The sequence below is a fragment of the Pristiophorus japonicus genome, chromosome 17 (assembly GCF_044704955.1).
Source record: "Pristiophorus japonicus isolate sPriJap1 chromosome 17, sPriJap1.hap1, whole genome shotgun sequence".
NCBI lineage: Eukaryota > Metazoa > Chordata > Chondrichthyes > Pristiophoridae > Pristiophorus > Pristiophorus japonicus.
The window spans coordinates 78,747,741-78,768,857 of NC_091993.1; the positions used below are offsets into that span (position 1 = coordinate 78,747,741).

The window sequence follows — 21,117 nt, forward strand, 5'->3', positions numbered from 1 at the left end:
TGCTAATTTTGACATTCATAAACATTAATTCATTATTTGGATGGTCCAAATAGGCTTTTTGATTCCACATACATTTAGAAATACATAGAACGTGGAAACAGACCATTCAGCCCAAACAGTCCGTGCTGGCGGTTACCCACCACACAAGCAAACAGTTCTAATTGCACTTACCCACCCTGTTCCCGTATCCCTTCAATCCCTTTTCCTTCATCCAGCTATCCAATCTAATCTTGAATGATACCATAGATTCTGCCTCAACTACCAACGCTGAAGTGAACGCCACAGCCTCACGACTCTCTGTGTAAAGAGGTTTCTCCTGTCCTCTGCTCGAAATAAATTACATTCAATTTTATGGCCATTCATTCTTCACCCAGCAAATATTGGAAACAGTCGACTTCCATCTACCCTGGCCCAGCCTTTCATTATTTTTCCCATATCGCCTGTAACCTCTGGTGTTCTAATGAAAAAAATACCCAATTTTTTAAGGCTTTCCTTGTCTTTGCATTTTAGATTCCTGTTTTTAAATTAAGTTGACTTTCCTCCTTCCACAATTTTGGATTACGACATAAGAAAATAAATATATTCATTAGAAGCAAAATACTGGAAATCTGTTATAAAAACAGAAAAAACTGGGAACGCACAGCAGGATAAAAATAGATAAAGAGGAAGTACTTAAGGTTGGCAGTCGGTCCAGATAGGATGCATCCTAGGTTACTGAGGGAAGTAAAGATGGAAATTGCGGAGGCTCTGGCCACAACCTTCCAATCCTCCTTGCATATGGGAGTGGTGCCTGAGGACAGGAGGATTGCAAATGTTACAACCCTGCTTAAAAAGGGGGAGAGGGATAAACCTGGCAGCTACAGGCCAGTCAGCATAATGTAGGTAATGGGGGAACTTTTAGAGACAATGGCCCAAAAATTGCAGTCAGCGGCGTATCTCCAGAGTATGCTGCCGACCTACAAAAACAATACGTATTTACCTCGTTCGAGGCCCAGAACGGAGACGTCCTCTTCTGCACTGCAGAGTTCTGAGCAGCATATGGCATCAGGGAGGCCAGGAGCGTAGCATACAGCCTATGGGTAAGGGAAGACATGCCCACAAAAGCTGCCAAAACTAAGCCACGCCCACACAAACTTCTCTCAGTCTCTTCCATTGAAGTTGCTGGCTGATTTGCGCTGCTCCACCGTTAGCTTCGTGAAAATCTCCCCGTCAGTTTCAAGAAGATGCTGCATTTGCACATTAAGTACCCATTAACCTCGCCACAGAAAGTTAAGTCTAATAGTTTATAGCGTAAATACCTTTTTAACAATGTGATCATTGTTAATGACTGCCAATCAACCTTTCTGGTCCAGAAAGTAAACAATTAAAAGTGTGGAGTTTCATTCTTTCAGGTTGTGAATTCTTATTGGATATTTTAAAAATGCCAAATTTTATTTTTTTAATTAGTGTTCCTTTCTGTCTATTTTCTTTCTCTCTCTCTTAATCCAATCTTTCATTCCCTCTCTCTATTTCTCCTCTGTGCCTGATTTGACATTGATTTCACCTCCTTTAATTCACCCTCCTTCTCAGTCTTTCCTCTGTTTATTTCTCAGTCCTTTAATCTCATTGGTTAAGGAGATACACTGTTTGTGCCATTATTCACCAAGGCCCCAGATGCCCTGTTGCCTCACTGCATGTATCAGTTCACACTTCCAGCAACTTTGTGGGCAAAAAAAATTTGAGCTGATGAGTGCAGTAAAATGTCTAACGAACCGGACGGGCACAACGTGAGATGTCATGCTCCAGCAAATTCTGGGCCATCGTGTTCTGCAAAATAATTTGATAATTTTAATCTGTAGCTTTACATATGTAATGTCTAGCTCCATTCCCAAGTGGACATTTACCCAGTTCCTTTTGTGAGGGAATTGTCAACCTCAACTGATTTTGCTGGCGAAGTATTGCACAGATCCAGTACTCTCTGTCTGTGACACAGTGCAAGGCAGACACCTGGCACAGGGAATATTTATCCAATAATTTCTTCCCCTCCCCCAGTCAGTTATCTCTATTTGTTCTGCAGATAGCTATTAATTTGAGATCTGAATTAGTATTGACTATTGTTGATGAAATAAATTGTAAACTATTGGAGCATTTCCAAAAGCATTCTTGATTAGAAGTGCAGCAACAGTACTGAAGTACGTTGACAATACTACAGCTGGACTATTGCTTCATTTTAAATCAGCAAATGCTTAATATCTTTTTTAATTTATAATTTCTTGTTTAACAACAAGGTTTTTACCATATTGAAGCATTTAAAATTATTGCAACTAGATTCCACATGAGCAAACATTGTTCTTTAGCTGTGCTTTGTGACTTTGTACTCTTCAGGGCAATAAAACTGTACCACAGCACCAGAAACTCCTCTGTTTATTAGGGCCAAAGGTTGCCAACTTGAACAGAATGGACCAGTAATGTGATCTGCAACACCCATTGTACTGCTTTGGTTGCCAGCACTCCATATTATGGGATGCTGAGGCCTATAGAGCACAGTGCACCTGGAGCACTCTGATCCAGCACACATGCTGTATGCTAGGTTCATAAGAACAGAAGAAAAGGAGCAGGAGTAGGCCATTTGGCCCCTCGAACCTGCTCTGCCATTCAATAAGATCATGGCTGATCTTCTACCTCAACTCCAGTTTCCTGCACAGTCCCCATATTCCTTGATTCCCTTAATATCCAAAAATCTATTGATCTCTGTCTTGAATATACTCAAAGACTGAGCCTCCACAGCCCAGAGGAAACATCTACCCTGTCAAGCCCTGTAAGAATTTTGTATGTTTCGTTATGGACCCCCGCCCCCCCGTTCAAATTTCGGTATATATGTGTATATATATACCATTCCATAAGTAGTAGTTGCTTTTGGTAGCCAGTGAACATTATTTATATGTGAGCTTTGATTGTGAATATTGGCAAATTATGTAACTGCTGACTCTGTTCCTTTCCTCGCCCAATGCCCACACACATGTGCTTCGAGCAAGGGTCAAGCAATCCAGAATGGCAACCTCAGATAATGCTCTCCTCCTTAACCTTGAGGCACCAAGGCTAATTGTGGTCAGTAACAGGCTGTCCTGACTGACATCAATTAACACAGCTCAGACCGCAGATTGATCTTAGATTGACCTTGACAGAGATTGACCTAGCTGTGCGCAAATTGGCTGCCTTGTTTCCTACATTACAATGGTAACTATACTTCAAAAGTACTTCATTAGCTGTAAAACGCTTTGGTGCATCCTGAGGTCATGAAAGGCGCTATAGAAAAGCAAATTCTTTCCTTGTTTTTTGGATCTTCTGTTCTGTGCGGCTCAACTATTCAAGATTATTAAAGATGAAATAGCATTTGGAAAGCAGTGACGGGATCGGTCCAAGTCAGCATGGATTTATAAAAGGGAAATCATGCTTGACAAATCTTTTATAATTTTTTGAGGATGTAACTGGTAGAGTGGACAAGAGAGAACCAGTGGATGTGATGTATTTGGACTTTCAAAAGGCTTTTAACAAGGTCCCACACAAGAGATTTGTGTGCAAAATTAACGCACATGGTATTGGGGTAATGTCGTGATGTGGATAGAGAAATGGTTGGAGACAGGAAGCAGAGAGTCGGGATAAATGGATCCTTTTCAGAATGGCAGGCAGTGACTAGTGGGGTACCGCAGGGCTCAGTGCTGGGACACCAGCTATTTACAATTAACATTAATGATTTAGATGAAGGAATTGAGTGTAATATCTCCAAGTTTGCAGATGACACTAAGCTGGGTGTGGTGTGAGCTATGAGGAGGACGCTTAAGAGGCTGCAGGGTGACTTGGACAGGTTAGGTGAGTGGGCAAATGCATGGCAGATGCAGTATAATGTGGATAAATGTGAGGTTATCCACTTTGGGGGCAAAAACACGAAGACAGAATATTATCTGAATGGCGGCAGATTGAGAAAAGGGGAGGTGCAACGAGATGTGGATGTCATGGTACACCAGTTATTGAAAGTTGGCATGCAGGTACAGCAGGCGGTGAAGGAGGCAAATGGTATGTTGGCCTTCATAGCTAGAGGATTTGAGTATAGGCGTAGGGAGGTCTTACTGCAGTTGTACAGGGCGTTAGTGAGGCCTCACCTGGAATAGTGTGTTCAGTTTTGGTCTCCTAACCTTAGGAAGGACGTTCTTGCTATTGAGGGAGTGCAGCGAAGGTTCACCAGACTGATTCCTGGGATGGCAGGACTGACATATGAGGAGAGACTGGATTGATTGGGCCTGTATTCACTGGAGTTTAGAAGGATGAGAGGGGATCTCATAGAAACATATAAAATTCTGACAGGACTGGACAGGTTAGATGCAAGAAGAATGTTCCCGATGTTGGGGAAGTCCAGAACCAGGGGACATAGTCGAAGGATAAGGGGTAAGCCATTTAGGACTGAGATGAGGAGAAACTTCTTCACTCAGAGTTGTTAACCTGTGGACTTCCCTACCGCAGAGAGTTGTTGATGCCAGTTCATTGGATATATTCAAGAGGGAGTTAGATATGGCCCTTACGGCTAAAGGGATCAAGGGGTATGGAGAGAAAGCAGGAAAGAGGTACTGAGGTGAATGATCAGTCATGATCTTATTGAATGGTGGTGCAGGTTCGAAGGGTCGAATAGTCTACTCCTGCACCTATTTTCTATGTTTCTATGTTCACCACATAAATTTGCTGAGCTTTCCATTTTCCCATGAGTGCATACTTCATGGAACAAGTACTAAAGAAAACCAGCCAAACGTTGGGAATTGAAAACCAGGGCTGTGACGGTGTCAAGACTGTACTGGGAAGATTGAAGTTGATAAAGATAGTTCAGCAACATGTAGGGGGAGCTTGGCATTGAAGGGATCTATACTGTCCTGTGTTAGAGTGCTTGTTATCTCTTGTGGGTTTAAAGTACAAAGTGTCTGCAGTATACAGTGCTACTGATAACACAAAGCTGCTTCTTGCATAAAAACTATTGAATTATTCAATAATAGCAAAGTAGGAATTTAGTGCAAAAATAATGATCATGTAATTTGAATTAGTGACTTTACTTAAGAGGTGTAGATTGCAATTCTCAGCTCTATCCTAGTTTGATGAACAGATAAAAAGGATGCAATTAATGCCAGACTTTAGATTTGCAGGTTAATTAATTCTGAACTGGAAATAGAGCAAATGATCATTCAACACATAAAGATTAGTCTCCGCATCGCCTACTGACTACGCAAAAAAAAAGTCTGTCAATCTAAAGACAGATCTAAATGACCCTTTTTTAATTGATGGGTCTGCCTGTGACTCAAAATAACTTGAAATAGTCCTGCTCTAGTACTTCTTAGGACTGGGTTGTGTTTCAATTCCAAATTTTGTTGAACAACTAGAACAGTTTAAACTCTTACATCGATTTACATAAAACCTGTCCATGTTGGTGTTTATCCCATGCCAGCAGTTGTCTTAACTCCATGTGCCCATTCTGATGCTCCTGGTCATTAATGGGACGGATCTTTAGTCCATGATCTGCCCTTTGTCTTAGTATGTGTGGGATAGATGTGTAAGCACTGATATTTCATTAATAAAGCATGTTAAATTTCATTATTTGACAAGATGAACGGCTTTTAGATCATGAAGTTTCCTGGAGATACGGCCACACCTGTTCGATCAACGAACCTCTGCTGATAAGGCAGTGTTGTAGCAGGCAGAGTGACAGAGGTTGTGCTGAGCTGCAGCACTGAGAGGGTTTCTCTGAATATGAAGAAAGGTCGACAAACTGTTCAACATCTTTATCAAAAGCAAAATTAGTGAAGATACAGAATAAGGTGTATCGGGTGAGTCATTCTACTGCATAGTAATGAACTATATTATCTCACTGGCATTGCTCGGGAGAATACACCTATATAAAGCGTCGACCTGCACTTTGGTATTCTGTTGGGATCTTATAGCATTAAAGCTAATGCATTTAGAAAACAAGCTGATTTTTAATAATAATGCAATTTAGGACTGCAGGACTTGACAGGGTTAGATTATAAAATTCACATAAGAAAAAGAGACTAACATTTATAGAGCACATTTCATGACCTTAGGATGTCTCAAAGCCCTTTACAGTCAGTGAAGTATTTTTGAAGTGTAGTCACTGTTGTAATGTAGGAAATGAACATAAGAAAAGTCAAGGATGAGGAAAAGCCATTGAATCCATTGAAGCCCACCCCTCTGCAGAGCACAGTATAGTCTCTGGCATTGCATTGGAAAGTGTTCAGATCAGATCTCCAAGGAAAAGATCAACATTTATAACATTTCCCACATTACAACAGTGACTACACCCCAAAAGTACTTCATTAGCCATAAAGCGTTTTGAGACGACTGGTGGTCATGAAAGGCGCTATATAAAATGCAAGTCTTTCTTTTTTTTACAATGCTGAGACTGAGGTGACAGGCTGGAAGTTTGTACGGTGAATTGTCCTGAAATAATTAGGTGTTTAGTATAGGTTTGCATAGAATTTAAAACAATCTGCTCTTATCTCTGAAGGGGCATTGTCTGTCAGGATGGCAGTAAGGGTTTGCCTCAGCATCCCTAAATTACAGAGTGGGGAATTGGTCAGCATTCCCATTGTTGATTACTGCCCCTGAGATAGGATGAAATTACTCCTTCAGTTGAGAACAAGACCAGCTTCGGCTGTGATGACCTTATGATTGAACACCTCGCCGACACTCTTGTCCAGGCTCACAAACAAAGAATTCTCACTCGGGCGAGATATTGGCGGATTGTCGGTGCCCATGAAACTGTTCCCAGCCCGAGCCAGCGCCTTCAGGAGGGCATGGAGAACAATGGAAGAAGGTTGGGGCATTGGCTCAATTGGCCATGCATTAAACTATTGCAGTAAAGCAGTGTTCTCAGACAAGACCAGACTGTAACAGCTTGAGTGAGAGAGTTTGTATTGATCGCAGGAGCTGACAGGCTTTCGGTGAATACTAGGAATGATTGAGCCAGTGTTAAAATCATTTCCAAAGGTGCTACAGTTATGGCACAATCGTTGCATTGTGGCAAACCTGTACAGTGTGCTGCAAATTTCAGACTTGCAACGTCCCAGTGACAGTCACCTTCTTGCATCAGATTAGTGTCCAGGTAAAATGCTAATGATGTAAAAAAACGACAGAGCAAATTGCATTTCAAAATCGTATCTTGTCAGACTTAGAAGGAGTTGAGCTTTTTTTTTTAGTCTATTTTTCTGCTTGTCTTTTCTTAGGTAGCTCGTAACTAGCTCGTAAATGTCACACTATAAGTAGCTACTACGAGGTGGTTATAGGCAGTAACTTGTTTTCTGATATTCACCCCTTCCTGTAAAAAAGCCCCTGGCCTCTTCCCAGTTGCCTCCATTGCTGGCTTGGCAGAGATTGAGAGCTCGCCATGAGGAGGATTGCAAGGATGAACCCATATCCTGACACTCCATTACACCGTTCACTGATGCTCCATCCTGCCTCAACAAGGTACATTTGAAAGAAAATGATTAGCAGAGTTTCCCTGGTGGTGAATATTTAGCACAGACTTGAAAAAATATGGGTGACTTACTTCGAGGTACCAATTTCTCAATGTGCTCCACCACCAGAGTCAAATTGGTGGGCCACCTGCCCCTGTTGAAATCTGTATTTGTATTGGTTGGTGCTGCTAGCTCCTGATGTGTGGGTCTCGCCCAGCCTGCAGTGACCCCAGAGCAGGCCTGTAGTAATCGTTCAGACTGGCCGGTGGGAAGATCCAACACAAATCGGGTCATCCAGCAGCCGAAATTCACGGGACCAGTAAGGTTACTTTGAGTTTGTCTCTGAATGAACATCATGAAAAGGACGGGACCGGATACAGGGAAAAATCACCTCTGGCTTCATCCTCTTCTTATGCCACCTAATCTTCAAAGGAATAGAAAGCTAGCCAATGTTGATACTTCATCATCATTATCATAGGCGGTCCCTCGAGGATGACTTGCTTCCACATGAGTTCACAGATGTGTCAATGTAGAACCCGATGTTCCAGTCCTGAACTCCAGTTGAGGGGGTGGAAGATGCCTGTGCGTGGATTTTTTTAACGTATGGCGACCATTGCACATCAGCCACCACACGGGCTCGACAGAGCTCGGCCTTTATCCAGTGGCAAGGGTTAACCAGGACAACTGGAGACCAGCTCTGCTGCACGAACCTAGTACACACACATATCGCAGTGTGGGGCACACAGTTAACAGTAGAGGGAAGGCCAAAGGACTGGCGGACTCATTAAAGGATAAATTGGTTAAAACTATTAAAATGATCAGAGTATAGCAGATACATTGAATGGATTCATGACGTCAGTTTTCACAAAGAAAGACTTGGATTTATATAGCGTCTTTCACAACCACCAAACATCTCAAAGCGCATTACAGCCAATGAAGTACTTTTGGAGTGTAGTCACTGTTGTAACGTAGGAAACGCGGCAGCCCACAAGCAAGCTCCCACAAACAGCAATGTAATAATGATCAGATAATCTGTTTTTGGTTATGTTGATTGAGGGATAAATATTGGCCAGGACACCTTCGATAACTCCCTTGCTCTTCTTCGAAATAGTGCCATAGGATATTTTACATTCATGAGAGAGCAGAAGGCGTCTCGGTTTGACGTCTCAGCCGAAAGACAGCACCTGCGACAGTGCAGCGCTCTCTCAGCACTGCACTGGAGTGCCAGCCTAGATTTTTTTTGTGCTCAAGTACTTGGAGTGGGACTTGAACACACAATCTTCTGACTCAGAGGCGAGAGGGCTACCCACTGAGCCACAGCTGACACTGACACAAAGGAGACCTGTAGACAAATCTAAGACACTTACAGGAGCGACCAGTATTACTGTACTCGAGAGAATAGCTAAGGAAAGACCCAATATTTGTAACATCCCTCATTCTAACACACAGCACTGGGGAGATTTCTGCTGATTGTCACTCTACCTGTTAGAGCATTGATCTGCAGGGCATTGGTTCGCAGGTGTATCCTGAGCTGAATACAAAGACTACCAGCTCCCAGTGACGGGTCCACCAGGCTGTCTGGTCAATCATTAACAGTGCCCTGGGATAATGTGAACCTACCTGGCTCAAGTAGATTATCAGAGGGTTGACTTGGCTCCGAACTTCCGTCAGCAGGCATGTCACCGTGGAGTGGCCTCGAGTCAAAAGAGAACCCAGCCGTTTCACCCCGTGTAAGCTACTCGTTAGTTATTCCAGGCCTGTGGGGAAAAATACAGGGAAAATAAGTCTGAGTGAATACAACATAATATAATGAACGATCTAGATGTGGTTAAAGTGAACAAACTACTGAATTCGGCAGTGAGTAGAGGATTAGTGAACAGAAGCACAGCTTTCACAAGCTCCGAGCAAGGTTAGAGATCAGACAAAAATGTTTTTTTTTGCTACAGGACAGTGGATTTGTGAAACAAACTCCCAGAGTAAAGACAACAGCAAATTACTGCGGATGCTGGAATTCTGAAATAAAAACAGAAAATACTGGAAATGTTCAGCAGATCAGGCCACATCATTGGAGAGAGAAACAGAGTTAACGTTTCAGTTCGGACAACGTGAAATGTTAACTGTTTCTCTCTCCACAGATGCGGCCTGACCTGAGTATTTCCAGCATTTTCAGTTTTTATCCCAGAGTAAATAGTTGATCTGATGTCAATTGGCACCTTTAAACAAGATCTAGATTGATATCCATTGAGGAGTGAGATTGAGGGTTGTAATATTTAATAGCACTGATCTATTTTAGGAGATGTAGGAGATGGACCTTATTGTTCTTTAAAGTACGGGTCAATGTGAGGGAGGGACATGGTAGAATAAACATACATGGACTCTGGATGGAATGGGTTTGTTGGGCTGAATGGCTCCTTACTCCAGACGCTTACAGATTCCTTGCTTCACAGTGCTCAGTCCAATACACCATCAACCAAGCTCGGTGACAATGGAGACAAGCAAGTTAGAACTGCAGGAACCCCCTTGGATTTGTAGCTAGAAGTCAAATGAGTTTTGTGTAAATTCCAATTTTGCTTGCACTGTTCTGGTCGATAAAAAACAATCCTCTGGTTTGCCAGTTGGTTATACAGTACGCACGGTGAAGTCAATGACAAATGAGTTTATGGATTTGTTTTTCTTCAACCAGAGTATGGCAGACACGATCACCATGTGAACTCTACTTGAAAAAAGCCAGACATTTGATGGTACAACAATTATGAGTGCTTCAATCTGAAGAAACTATCAAAGCCTTCTTCAAATAAATGTTTCTACTCCAATGTGGTCAGACTGGCACTGACAGATACTCTCCTGCGAGGTGCTGACATCACATTTTAATATATGTATGTATAAAGCGATTCCACCGTGGATCTTATCAACATTATACATACAGGAAAGTTTTGCATTATAACATTGTTAATGAGCAGAAATCGAGACACTGTGACCGGAATCCAATGATATTGTTACAGTGACTGGACTGCAGTTATACCCCTCAGCTATTCCTCACGGCTGATACTACATCAACAACATAGAAACACAAAATGCACGGCAAGTTTCTCAACATCTGAACAGAGAAAAGTCAGGTTAACGTTTTGGTTAGAGATTCTTCTTGAGAACTTCATCTTCGAAATGCTTTTTTTGGTTTGACAAAATGTTCTCTGATGCTGGATCTCCTGAGCAGGAGTTGGTGCTCAAGCTTTTGGGGCCACTTGTCCCGATTGCTATTATTGTGCTTTTGTTGAAATGCGTGAAGTGTTCGAGAGTACCGGGCTGTATATTAAGCTGCATTGATAGTCAGACGAATAGCCCAGGCCAGAATCTGGGGCTGAGCTCTGTGGTCATCAGAAGTACAGATGCTCCCCCGCAGGAGCTGTGTGCTCGGGTTACATGCGACGAGGTGGAACAGTTCTACAGCGAGCTGCATAGATGTACCACCAAAGGGATGGTGGTCAAGAAACTCTTGCACAAATTGCTCGTCTATGTGACCAAGGAGATCGATCACCGTGGAGGCTGTCTGGTACTCAGTGGCACCGGGATCTCAATGGAAATTCCTCCAGGTATGGGCACACTACAACACACATTAGCGACATGTCTTCACACTACTAGTCCTGATTGCATAATATCACTCCGATAAATAAATTATAGATTGCTTGTTACCATCAATAACTCTTTGCCAATTTTCACCCCATTGCCTTGAAGGCACTGGGGCAGGATGGAAATAGGGCTGATTCTGTGAGACACACATTGACAAGGGACCATGCCAGTAGACTATGCTGCCCTGGAGGTTGTCACAAGCAAGCTTGACCCCGCTATCCTCCAATATCTGCAGCACAATTCATTGTAGCGATCAGGACCACCAGGTTGATTTTTCTCCCATCCCAAGTCCAGAGCGCTGGTGGTAATTCCAGTGTCCCAGCTGATTTAGGAATGGACCAGGAATCAAACCTGGGACCTTCTGATATGGCGTAATGCAACACCGAGTGTAGCCTTTGCCCACGAGGTCATCAGAGGAGCCATAACTCAGAGCAACCAAAGTAACAGCTGGTTGGCCTCCATTTGTAGCACAGTCATCTGCTCACCTAATTGTTATTGCTGTTAGGAGCTACAAATCCAAACAATAAAGATGATCCTGGCTTTCAGGAAATAAATTACGAGAAAAGTTAAGGGAAATGGGGCTTGTTTTGTTTGGAAAAGTAGGAGGATTTGAAATGATCTAAATGCAGGTTTCAAGATTATAAAGGAAATTGCCAAAAGTTGATCCAGACAAAAGGCTCAAATAAGAGGTGACACAAGTTTAAAATGAGGAAATTCAGAGTAAGAATGGAAATCGGGCAGAAGGAATCTTTCCACTTTTAAAGGTGGTGAACTTGTGGAATACATTCCCGGAGGAAGTCTCATAATTGGAACCTTTAATCTCCAGTGACATTCCGTTGATTCTGCGCTGTACAACCTGCAGGATTGAAACAGAATGTAGTATCCAGATGGGAACTGAACAACTGAAGCAGAACTTCCTCGCCTCTGTATTCCAACCCACAAGATAAAGGCCAACTTTCCATTAGCCTTTATTTTTTTGCATTTTGGACTTGTGCACTAGCTTTTAGTGATTTGTGTAACTGGACAACTTAATCCCTTCGCTCCTCCACAGCTTCTAGTCTCTCACTGTTAAGAAAATATTCCGATTTGTCTTTTTTGGATCCAAAGTGCATTATCTCACATTTTCCCACATTGAACTCCATCTGCCTACTCACTTAATCTATCTACGTTTCTTTGTAACTTCCTGCGCCCATCTACGCAGCTTGCTGTGCCTCCTAACTTCGTGTCATCTTCAAACTTGTAGATACAACTCATATTCCTTCATGCAAGTCATTAATATGTTGAGAAGCGGAGGTCCTGGCACAGAGCCCTGAAGAACATGTTTTACTTAGATTACGCCAATTGAAGAACATTCCCTTTAACCTTACTCTCTATCTCCTACCTCCCTAGCAATAACCACCCCATGTCACAAGGTCCGTGCACTTTCACTTTTGCTAAAAAAAATCTCTTGCACAGAACATTATCAAATGCTTTCTGGAAGTATATTTACACAATGTCCATGGACACTCTCCTATCCACCATGTTAGTAAACTCCTCAAAAAATTCAACTCGGTTGGTCAGACATGACAACCCTTCACAAATTCATGTTGACTCTCTTTGATCAGCTGATACCTGGTCAAGTGTTCAGTCACATTGTCCCTGATGATAGATTCCAGTAACTGACAGGTTAATTACCTGTTTTTAAAAATAGATTCATTTCAACATCCTTCAGGGTTTTTCCTGTTTATGTCTGTGCATTAATCATGGTAAGTCGGATGATACGCAGTTTTAAACAAACAGGATTGTTGTACCATATGTATTATTCTGCTACGGTGGAGCTCTGTCCCTTAATAGTCACAAAGTCTTAGTTGTTGTGAAGCAAATACAGCCTCAGGTCAATTAGAGTTTAATTGCGGATTGATCAGGGACATTGTCAGATTGCAATTTGCCTCTAAAATATAAGCTCCAGGGCAATGGTGGCATTTATTTGTTTTTTTTAATTAAGAATGTTTTTCATCTGCACTAAAGTATGACACCTGGAGTGTGGCGTGTGATGTGTGATGTTTGGAATGTGAGACGGGCTAGAATTGTATAGATCTCGTGAGATGTTAGTCACAGTGAGTCAGAAGATACTCCAAGATGTTAGTGAATTAGACTAATTTCCTCTCATGTGGTAACAATGTTTTCTCGAAACTCCTTCCCGTCATGATTGAGTTTCTGTAGAGCACGAAGGATTAAAGAGCACGCTTTCTGTTTAATTTTCCAGCCCCACAATCCTCTGAGATCTCTACGCCCCTCCTATTCTGACTTACACATCCCGGAGTGTCAAGCTCCACCATTACTTTCAGCTGCAGAGGCCCAATCTCTAGAATTCTCTCATTAACCTCACTGCATCTCTACCTCTCTCCTCGTTTAAGATGCTACTTAAAGCCTAGCTCTTTGACCAAGCTTTTGGTCGCCTGCCCTAATATCTCAATGTGGCTTGGTGTAAATTTTTGTCTGATAACGCTCCTGTGACTTGGGACATTTTATTCATTTAAAGATGCTATATAAATGCAAGTTATTGTTAAGCATAGCTCTGTGTGTGTGCTCTCTCTTTTAGGTGCAGTAGTATTAGGAAGGAAAGAGCAAGTGTCCTTAGTACTGGTTTGGGATCTGTCCGATGGTCCTGAGCTCGCCAGTACCCAAGCTCTCATCAGCCCAGTTGTGTACTGTGGCCCGCATGGTACAGTTTTTCAGAAACCGTGCATCCTGGTTTTCAAGCACTGCACCAGGAACACAGCGCAAACCAAAGTGTATACCAGTGATACCGATCTACTCAGCACAAAGAGCTGGTCTGCCATCAACACAAGAGACAAGAAACAAATCAAAACCCAGGTCACACGAGATGAATGCCAAGTGCATGTTTCACATTTCAGGTGGGTTGGCCTTCCCCATTTTAAAAATTGAACAGAAATTATATTTTCCACGTCTCTCAGACACTTCAATTTTTTTCTTTACACTATTCATAAATGACATGGAGGAGCGGGTTTCTGGTAAGGTTCACATTTTGCTGATGGTGCTGAGCTTTGTGGTAAAGTGACGACTCGAGTGATATTAACAGTGTTTAAAGGGCGATGGGCCAACTAAGCAGACAGGCCATGAAATGGCAGCTGGATTTTAATAGGTAATAATATTGAAAGATTAAATATTATATGTTGCAGTGTTCAATCGCAACATGGAAGCAGAAAAGCATTTGGATGCGAGTATTGATCATTTACTGAAAGTATCCAGTTAATGTAAAATTGTCATCAATAAAGCTATCAAATATAAGGATATGTATCGAGCAAAATGCTGCAAATTTGAAATAAAGACAGAAAATGCTGGAAACATTTGGCAGGTCAGGCAGCATCTGTGGAGAAAGAAACAGAGTTAACGTTTCATAAGAACATAAGAAGCAGGAGTGGGCCATACAGCCTCTCAAGCCTACCCTGCCATTCAATAAGATCATGGACTCCGCTCCACTTCCCTGCCCACTCCCCATAAAGAAACCGTCTATTTCTATCTTAAATTTATTGAATGTCCCAGCTTCCACAGCTCTCTGAGGCAACGAATTCCACAGATTCACACCCTCCGAGAAAAAATTTCTCCTCATCTGTTTTAAATGGGCGGCCCCTTATTCTAAGATCATGCCCTCTAGCTCTAGTCTCCCCCATCAGTGGAAATATCCTCTCTGCATCCATCAGATCAATGGCCTTCCGCCAGACCAGTTCTGATGAGGGTCATTAATCTAAATCATTAGCCTGGATTTTATTAACCTCGGTTGGTCGGTGGTGGGGTGTGTGGGGTGGGGTGGGGTGGGGTGGGGTGGGGCCGACCCCGCTGCTGGCTCCATCCCACTGTCTGAAATGAATTTCCCTTGATGGGGCTTGTTAAGTCCTCCCAGCACGTTACCCAGCCAATTAGAGAAATCAGGTCTAGTCCCTCGCCTGCAACGTGCCGAGGTTAGTAAAATCCAGGCCAGTGTTTTAGATTAATGACCCTTCATCAGAACTGGCGGAAGGTCATTGACCTGAAACGTTAACTCTGTTTCTTTCTCCACAGATGCTGCCTGACCTGCCAAGTGTTTCCAGCATTTTCTGTTTTGCAGCATTTTGCTCTTGATACGTAACCTTATATTTGATTAGCTTTACTGATGACAGTTTTACAGTGACTGGATACTTGATGACACATCATCAGCCGGTTTCCTTAAATAGACCATGTGCAAATGTATTTTGACATTTGTGCTGTCAGTGTTCTACAGCATTGAGGTGCTACAAACACTGACAATAAGAACATAAAAATAAGAACATAAGAATTAGGAGCAGGAGTCAGCTATTCGGCCCCTCAAGCCTGCCCCGCCATTTAATAAGATCATGGCTGATCTTCTACCTCAGCTCTGCTTTCCTGCACTAGCCCCATATCCCTTGACTACCTTAATATTCAAAAATCTATCCATCTCAGTCTTGAATATAAGAACATAAAAAATAGGAGCAGGAGTAGGCCATTGGCCCCTCGAGCCTGCTCCAGCATTTAATAAGATCATGGCGGATCTGATACTGGTCTCAGCTCCACTTCCCTGCCCGCTCCCCATAATCCTTCACTCCCTTATCATTCAAATTCTGTCTGTCTATCTCCACCTTAAATATTTTCAATGACCCAGCCTCCACAGCTCTCTGGGGCAGAGAATTCCACAGGTTGACGACCTCTGAAAATAAATTTCTCCTCATCTCAGTGCTAAATAGGCGACCCCTTATTCTTAAACTATGCCCCCTAGTTCTAGATTCCCCCACAAGAAATATCCTCTCTGCATCTATCGTGTCGAGGCCCCTCAATATCTTATATGTTTCAATAAGATCACCTCTCATTCTTCTAAACTCCAGTGAGTATAGGTCCAACCTGCTCAACCTTTCTTCATAAGTCAACCCTTCATCTCAGGAATCAACCTTGTGAACCTTCTCTGAACTACCTCCAATGCAAGTATATCCCTCCTTTAAATAAGAAGACCAAAACTGTACGCAGTACTCTAGAGATGTGGTCTCAACAATATCCTGTATAGTTCTGGTAGGACATCACTGCTTTTATACTCCATCCCCTTTGCAATAAAGGCCGAAATTCCATTTGCCTTCCTGATGACTTGCTGTATCTGCAAACTAACTTTTTGTGTTACATGCACAAGGATTCCCAGGTCCCTCTATACTGCAGCATTTTGTAATCTCCCTCAATTTAAATAATTTGCTTTTTTATTTTTCCTGCCAAAGTGGATAGCCTCACACTTTCCCACATTGTACTCCATCTGCCAAATGTTTGCCCACTCACTTAGCCGGTCTATATCCCTTTGCAGATTCTTTGTGTCCTCCTCACAACTTGCTTTCCCACCCATCTTTGTATCATCAGCAAATGTGGCTACATTACATTCAGTCCCTTCATCCAAGTCATTAATATAGATTGTAAATAGTTGAAGCCCCAGCACTGATCCCTGTGGCATCCCACTCATTACCGTTTGCCAACCGACTCTCTGCTTTCTGTTACTTAGCCAATTCTCTATCCACGTTAATATTTTACCTGCAACCCAGTGAGCTCTTATCTTGTGCAGTAACCTTTTACATGATACCTTATCGAATGCCTTCTGGAAATCCAAATACATCACAGTCACTTGATCCCCCTTAACCACCCTGCTCATTACATCTTCAAAGAACTCCAGCAAATTTGTCAAACATGATTTCCCTTTCATAAAACCATGCTGACTCTGCTTGACTGAATTATGCTTTTCCAAATGTCCTGCCACTGCTTCCTTAATAATAAACTCCAGCATTTTCTCAACAACAGACGTTCGGCTAACTGGTCTATAGTTTTTTTCTTTTATTATCAATAGGAAACCTTTGGCATTGTTGCCAAATTAAGTTAATCTAAGGGTTACATCATGGCAGGTGAGCCCAGACCCGTGTCATACTCCTCCTCTGCTATGTGGGAAGTCAGGGACCAGTGTCCCTGACTACGATGTGTGCAGGAAGTGTATCCAGCTGCAGCTCCTGACAGACCACATTGCAGCACTGGAGCTGCGCTTAGACTCACTCTGGAGCAGCGCATAGACTCACTCTGGAGCATCCGCGATGCTGAGGATGCCATGAATAGCACGTTTAGTGAGTTGGTCACACCGCAGTTAACGGTTACTCAGGCAGATAGGGAATGGGTGACTATCAGGCAGAGCAGTGGAAGGTAGGTAGTGCAGGGGTCCCCTGTGGACACCTCCCTCCAAAACAGATATACCGTTTTGGGTACTGTTGGGGCAGATGGCTCATCAGGGGAAGGCAGCAGCAGCCAAGTTCATGGCACCATGGGTGGCTCTGCTGCACAGGAGGGCAGGAAAAAGAGTGGGAGAGCTATAGTGATAGGGGATTCTATTGTAAAGAGAACAGATAGGCGTTTCTGCAGCTGCAAACAAGGATGGTATGTTGCCTCCCTGGTGCAAAGGTCAAGAATGTCTCGGAGCCAATGCAGCGCATTCTGGAGGGGGAGGGGAACAGCCAGCTGTCGTGGTGCATATAGGTACTAACGATATAGGTTAAAAAAACGGGATGAGGTTCTACGAGCTGAATTTAGGGAGCTAGGAGTTAAATTAAAAAGCAGGACCTCAAAGGTAGTAATCTCAGGATTGCTACCAGTGCCACGTGCTAGTCAGAGTAGGAATTGCAGGATAGTTCAGATGAATACGTGGCTTGAAAAATGGTGCAAGGAGGAGGGATTCAAATTCCTGGGGCATTGGAACCGGTTCTGGGGGAGGTGGGACCAGTACAAACTGAACGGTCTGACACTGGCCAGGACCGGAACCAATGTCCTGGGGGGAATGTTTGCTAGTGCTGTTGGGGAGGGGTTAAACTAATATGGCAGGGGGATGGGAACCTATGCAGGGAGGCAGAGGGAAGTAAAAAGCGGGCAGAAGCAAAAGGTAGGAAAGAGAAAAGCAAGAGTGGAAGGCAGAGAAATCAAGGGCAAAAACTAAAAAGGGCCACATTACAACATCATTCAACACCCAGGTCTCGTTGCACCTCCCCTTTTCCTAATCTGCCGCCATTCAAGTAATATTCTGCCTTCGGGTTTTTGCCCCCAAAATGGATAACCTCACATTTATCCACATTATACTGCATCTGCCATGCATTTGCCCACTCACCTAACCTGTCCAAGTCACCCTGCAGCCTCTTAGCATCCGTCTCACAGCTCACACCGCCACCCAGTTCAGTATCATCCGCAAACTTGGAGATATTACACTCAATTCCTTCATCTAAATCGTTAATGTATATTAAAAAAAACAATCCTGAAGGCTCCGAGTCTCATGTGAGGAGCATTCGTAATAAGGTGGACGAATTAACTGCGCAGATAGCTGTTAACGGATATGATGTAATTGGGATTACGGAGTCATGGCTCCAGGGTAACCAAGGCTAAGAACTTAACATCCAGGAGTATTCAATATTCAGGAAAGATAGACAGGAAGGAAAAGGAGGTGGGATAGTGTTAATGGTTAAAGAGGCGGTTAACGCAATAGTAAGGAAGGACATTAGCTTGGATGATGTGGAATCTAGATGGGGGGAGCTGTGAAACACCAAAGGGCAGAAAATGTTAATGGAGGTTGAGAACCAGTGGATGTGGTGTATTTGGACTTTCAAAAGGCTTTTGACAAAGTCCCACACGAGATTAGTGCGCAAAATTAAGGCACATGGTATTGGGGTTAATGTATTGACGTGGATAGAGAACTGGTTGGCAGACAGGAAGTAAAGAATGAGAATAAACAGGTCCTTTTCAGAATGGCAGGCAGTGACTAGTGGGGTGCCGCAAGGTTCAGTACTTGGACCCAAGCTATTTACAATATACATTAATGATTTAGACGAAGGAATTGAATGTAATATCTCCAAGTTTGCAGGCGACACTAAGCTGGGTGGCAGTGTGAGCTGTGAGGAGGATGCTAAGAGGCTGCAGGGTGATTGGATAGGTTAGGTGAATGGGCAAATGCATGTCAGATGCAGTATAATGTGGATAAATGTGAGGTTACCCACTTTGGTGGCAAAAACAGGAAAGCAGATTATTATCTGAATGGTGACAGATTAGTAAAAAGGGAGGTGCAAAGAGACCTGGATGTCATGGTACATCAGCCACTGAAGGAAGGCATGCAGGTACAGCAGGCAGTAAAGAAAGCAAATGGCATGCTGGCCTTCATAGCAAGAGGATTTGAGTATAGGAGCAGGGAGGTCTTACTGCAGTTGTAAAGGGCCTTGGTGAGACCACACCTTGAGTATTGTGTGCAGTTTTGGTCTCCTAATCTGAGGAAGGACGTGCTTGCTATTGAGGGAGTGCAGTGAAGGTTCACCAGACTAATTCACGGAATGGGAGTACTGACATATGAAGAAAGTCTGGATCGACGAGGCTTATACTCACTGGAATTTAGAATAATGAGAGGGAATCTCATAGAAACATATAAAATTATGACGGGATTGAATAGGTTGGATGCAGGAAGAATGTTCCCGATGTTGGGGAAGTCCAGAACCAGGGATCACAGTCTAAGGATAAGGGGTAAGCCATATAGGACCGAGATGAGGAGAAACCTTTTCACCCAGACAGTGGTGAACCTGTGGAATTCTCTCCCACAGACAGCTGTGGAGTCCAGTTCGTTGGATATATTCAAGAGGGAGTTAGATGTGGCCCTTACGGCAAAGGGATCAGCAGGTATGGAGAGAAAGCGGGAGTGGCGTACTGAAGTTGCATGGTCAGCCATGATCTTATTGAATGGCGGTGCAGGCTCGAAGGGCCGAATGGTCTGCTCCTGCACCTATTTTCTATGTTTCCTGCTTTCTGTCTCCCTCCTTTTTTAAATAGGGGCATAACATTTGTGGTTTTCCAAACCGCTGGGCTCTCTCCAGAATCCAGGGAATTTTGGTAGATTGCAACCAATACATCCACTATCTCTGCAGCCACTTCTTTTAAGAGCCTAGGATGCATGCCATCAGGTTCAGGGTACTTGTCCACCTTCAGTCCCAGTATTTTACTGAGTACTTTTTCTTTACTGATAGTGATTGTTTCTTGATAATCTATTATTGAGATGTTTTTGTGTCTTCTACCGTGAAGACCGATACAAAATATTTGTTCAAAGTCTCTTCCATTTCTCTGTTCCTCATTATTAATTCCCCAGTCTCATCCTCTAAGGGACCAACATTTACTTTAGCTACTCTCTTCCTTTTTATATACCTGTAGAAGCTCTTACTATCTGTTTTTATATTTCTTGCTAGTTTACTCTCATAATCAACACTCAACGACTGATTATTCACAGCCCTCTGGGGCAGAGAATTACAAAGATTCACCACCCTCTAATTGCAGAAATTTCTCCTCATCTCAGACCTAAATGGCCGACCCCTTATTCTGAGACTGTGACCCCTGGTTCTAGATTCCCCAGCCAGGGGAAGTCTCCTCCATGCATCTACCCTGTCAAGCCCTGTAAAATTTTTGTATGTTTCAATGAGATCACCTCTCATTCTTCTAAACTCTGGACAATATAGACCTAGTCCACTCAATCTCTCCTCATGGGTCAATCCCCCCATTCCAGGAATCAGTCTGCTGAACCTTCGTTGCACTATGGCAAGTATATCCTTCCTTAGGTAAAGAGACTCAAACTATACACAATACTTCTGGTGGGGCCTCACCAGGGCCTATAATTGCAGTAAGACATATTTACTCTAACACTTAAATTCTCTTGTAATAAAAGAAAAATATATCATTTGCTTTCTTAATTGCTTGCTGTACCTGCCTGTAGGGTTTCAGTGATTCATGTACAAGGACACCCAAGTCCCTTTGAACACCAACATTTCCCAATCTCTCACCATTTAAAAAATACTGTCTATCTATTTTTCCTACCAAAGTGGATAACTTCACATTTCTCCATATTATATTTCATTTGTCATGTTCTTGCCCACTGTCGATATCCCCTTGAAATCACTTTGCATCCTCCTCACAACTT

The 21,117-nt window shown here is 43.0% G+C and overlaps 1 protein-coding gene across 1 annotated transcript in view; it reads left to right on the forward strand.

The window, feature by feature from the left end:
- The first annotated feature begins 10,674 nt into the window (after positions 1 to 10,674).
- LOC139228001 (UNC5C-like protein) overlaps positions 10,675 to 21,117 on the forward strand; it is a 38,802-nt gene continuing 28,359 nt past the window's right edge. Inside the window, exons 1-2 of the mRNA XM_070859152.1 lie at positions 10,675 to 11,080; positions 13,699 to 14,014. Coding sequence (XP_070715253.1) covers positions 10,675 to 11,080; positions 13,699 to 14,014 — 722 coding nt within the window. The remainder of the gene's footprint in view (positions 11,081 to 13,698; positions 14,015 to 21,117) is intronic.